The sequence below is a fragment of the Pteropus vampyrus genome, unplaced genomic scaffold (assembly GCF_000151845.1).
Source record: "Pteropus vampyrus isolate Shadow unplaced genomic scaffold, Pvam_2.0 Scaffold124, whole genome shotgun sequence".
In the NCBI taxonomy this organism is placed as follows: domain Eukaryota; kingdom Metazoa; phylum Chordata; class Mammalia; order Chiroptera; family Pteropodidae; genus Pteropus; species Pteropus vampyrus.
The window spans coordinates 10,332-13,981 of NW_011888905.1; the positions used below are offsets into that span (position 1 = coordinate 10,332).

General features: G+C 52.6%; 1 protein-coding gene across 2 annotated transcripts in view; it reads right to left on the reverse strand.

Annotated features, from left to right (window-relative positions):
• Positions 1–6: 6 nt before the first annotated feature.
• LOC105296399 (zinc finger protein with KRAB and SCAN domains 4-like) overlaps positions 7–3,650 on the reverse strand; it is a 5,907-nt gene continuing 2,263 nt past the window's right edge. Inside the window, exons 2-4 of one of the 2 annotated variants that reach the window (XM_023534400.1) lie at positions 3,045–3,189; positions 1,813–1,895; positions 7–677 (exon numbers count right to left, since the gene is read on the reverse strand). In XM_023534400.1, coding sequence (XP_023390168.1) covers positions 468–677; positions 1,813–1,895; positions 3,045–3,150 — 399 coding nt within the window. In that variant the 5' untranslated portion in view covers positions 3,151–3,189 and the 3' untranslated portion in view covers positions 7–467. Of the gene's footprint in view, positions 678–1,812; positions 1,896–3,044; positions 3,645–3,650 lie in introns of those variants that run through there. The other variant, XR_002781912.1, reaches the window with a different exon arrangement.

The window sequence follows — 3,650 nt, forward strand, 5'->3', positions numbered from 1 at the left end:
GGCAATGAGCAAGGCAGGGACTTCAGGCGCTTCCGTAAGAGAGAGCAGGGGCTTTGAGGTCAGCCGCTGAGCAGTGAACAGCACAGTCACCTCTGCTCTTACCCAGACAGAGCTGAGTCGGACCCCCCCCCCCACTCCCAAACCCGTGCCACCCGATGAGCTATGTGACCAAGACAAGCCGGGCAGTCGGTGGACCTCTGCGCCTTAGTCACAAGTGGCCTGTGATTCCTCAGAAGTCACTTCTAGGTCACACACACACTCTGTGTTCCCAGGGCCCATCCCCTGAAGACACCCCATGGCTCTCCCCCTCTGTCGGGACTCACATCAGGAGGGCACCACCATTTACTGAGTGTCCACCATGAGCTAGGCCTGTTCTGTTCTAGGGGTTTACCTGCTTCCTCCCAGTTAACCTGATGAGACCACAGGCAGGGCAGAGAAACGAGCGAGGGAAGTGGGTGGGGAGCGAGTCAGGACCAGGGCTCTGAATCCCAACAATGGCTTCTAAGAGCCCACCAGGTACTCATGTACAGAGGAAGCCAAAAAGCGGTCTCACCCAGGGAGCTCAGTGGGCCACCGTCTTCCTGCCTTTCATCGCTGTGCAGGTTCACCGGAGATGAGTCCAGCTCTGTCCATCCAGAGGAGAGGGTCAGAGCCACGTCTTCCATTTTCAGCAGCCCCTGAAACAGCAGGTAATCCCACCTAGCCCCTCCCACCGCAGGTCACTCCCGCAGCTGGGCACATTGCCAGAGATGGCCACACTCTTAAAGGGCTCTGGGAAAAAGAGCCAGCGTGGGAGCCTTTGCCTGCTTACGGCCTCCTCTGCTCACATCACGATCAACAAAACATTCGTTAGGCTAAGCGCTTCGCTTAATACCTAAACAGTCCAGAAAGAGAAAAGGTTTGGCAAACGAAGGCCAACACAGGGAAAGACATAAAACCAAATCCAAACCTTTCAGGGGATTTGCGGTGTGCTCTGGAAAAGGGGGTGAGGTTCACGTCTAGTCATTTTTTTAATACAATGAAATCGAGGTCTGAGGTGAGAAAAGTCAGGAAAGAAAATGGGCACTGCCTCCGAAGACACAGAGACCTGGGTAGGAGGTTAAAACCCAGTGTAAGTGAAGGTGGTTCAGACTGTGTTGTCAGTTTAGCTAACAGGACGTGCCTTATCTGGTCCTTCTCGTTCAGGTTTCTTGAAGGCAGAAGCCATGGATTTATATCCCTCGCTAACAGGATGCTCCCTTAAACTTCTGAGAGAGCAAAACCGAACCACCATCACAATAAAATCTTCAGCTTGCATTTGCTAAACTGTCCTTATCGGAGAAGAAAATCCCTCTGAAGGGGGCGACCAAAGATAGAGAATAGGGAAGATCTGGGGAGCACAGTCTGTCAGCCCCCAAGCTATAATAAAACCAGAAAATGCTACAGGAAGACAGTTTATGAGGGTCACTGAGCGGTCTCTCTTAGTCACAAGTCATCCTGTCACAGGTCACACTGCAAACTCAAAGTGACTATCATGCTGTTACTTAACGATGGGCTATATAATACAAAGCATGTGGAAGACATTAACCATCTGTGTAGATCAGTGTTGCTTTTAGGAGAAAAACAAAGCAGGAAAAGGCTCCCAACGAGGCACCAAAAAAAAAAGTTCGACAACGATGAAACCACCTGGGCGTGTACGTAAGAACATTGAAATCCCGTCTAGGATTGGAGTGGAGGGTCTGGGATGGGGTGGAGGGGCACGGGGAGGGAGGACCCTCATGGGAAGCACGCAGTAGGAAAGGGCACCGAGGTGAGAGAGGGGCTCCAGCTCACCTGGGACTCTGGGGTGAGCCTGGCAGCCACCCCTGTGTCTCCGGTGTGGCACCCTCCCAGGGCGAGCCCAGACACCTGGAGAGCTGGGAAGGAGAGAGGCCCAGGGTGAGACCTGCGTGCGCATTCCGCGTCCCTGCCCTGTGGAAGCCAAGTTCCAACACCGGGTTGGTACTTTCCCGCCAGGAAGTTCATACACAGTGCTCTGTCCTCACATTTCCCGATCCCCACAAGCTCCAATTCAAGGGCCAGAGATGTGGCGTGCTCTGCGGACGGGCGTACGAAAAGTACACAAAGAGGCAGAATCCTTGCTGGGAATGGTGGACTGGAAGCAACCTAAAAATGCAACAGAGCCTCCCATCTGGAGATCCTTTAGTCTTGAATTTGCAGAGAGAAGGCGCGAGGGGATTTTTGTTAGTGCTGCTACAGTGTCTTTATAGCTGTAGAGTGCTTTCTGCTTTAGTTTTAAAAAACGAAGAGGGGCCAGACAAGGCTGGGCCCAGAAAGGAGGAAATGGGTGTCTGCTAACAGAGAACTCCCTCAGTTTTGAGAGAAGGAAGGGGAACTTCAGGTTCTCCTATGAGAGGCGAACTCACAGAGTTCAGGCTAGAACCTCTGCTGAGAAACAAAATTGACATTGACTGGCGTGTTCCAGAGCGTGTATGTCGGGAATCACCCTCACGTCACAGCACAGGGGACGCTGGGAGTGGGGACCGGTTTCCCACTGAGTGGTGTCCCCCTGCTCTAGTTACCGGCCACGGGCTTAGCAGGTCGCACTCTCCTCGCTGCAGCGGCCCGACAACCTCTGCAATGCCCTGGCTGGCTTTGCCGATTCGGCCTTGTTTTCTTCACGCCATTTAGCAATGTCTGAAATTGTATTGTTGACCTATCTGCTGTCCTCCCCGACAGAACGTAAGGTCCATCGCAGCGAGAAAAACATCTCACTGACAAATCTGTCCCCGGTGTCTACCGTGCGGGCCACCACATAGGGGGCTCCATTCGCTCGTGTTAAACGGATGGAGGGTGCTGTCTTGTTGGAAAATCGATTCTTTCCAAATGCAAATGTCAATAAAGTCTGACTTACTGAGTCCAGGTCGGGATAGGAAAGCTGTGCCCACTGTGTGAAACTTCCCTTTTAGTCTCAGTGTCACAGGGAAGAAGATCTGTGATGGGGACCCTGACGTGAAACTCGATCGAGGCGACAGAATTCATACCGCTCGGGAGTTAATCCTCACCTCCGTCGGCGGAGGGCTGGGGTCCCACAGATTCACGCTCGAGCAGCGCCTTCACCGGCTGGAACTGGGGACTTCGGGACCTCCGAGCCGGTGTCAACACTGCCATCTTGGAACAGAGCCGTTGCCCCTGGTCACCACCTGGGACCTAGAAGTCACTCGTTTATGCATTCATCAAACCCTCCTATCGTGCTCTATATGTGCTAGTACCTTCTCTTTTCCGGGCACAATTTCTACGGGCTTTATAAATGTTAATTTGCTTAGTGCAGACCACAACCCCATGAGCTTGGTTCTGTTCCCGTCTCTATGTCTGTAATGGGGAAACCGAGGTACAGAGTTTATGGAACTGGTCCGAGGTCACCCAGCCAATTAGTGACGATGCTGCCACGGGAGCTCAGGCAGAATGACTCCAGAGCCCACGCTCTTGACCGTTACTCTCTGATCCCTCCTCGTTTACATGTGCGCTTCTGTGAACGCACTTTGGGAATGGGGGCTAAGTTCTCAGGGAATACTACTATCTTTTCTTACCTGAAAGATGAGGATAATAATCTCTAGCTCACAGGGTTTGGGAGACGGGTAAATAAGGACCACGTACGTGAAAGCGCCCAA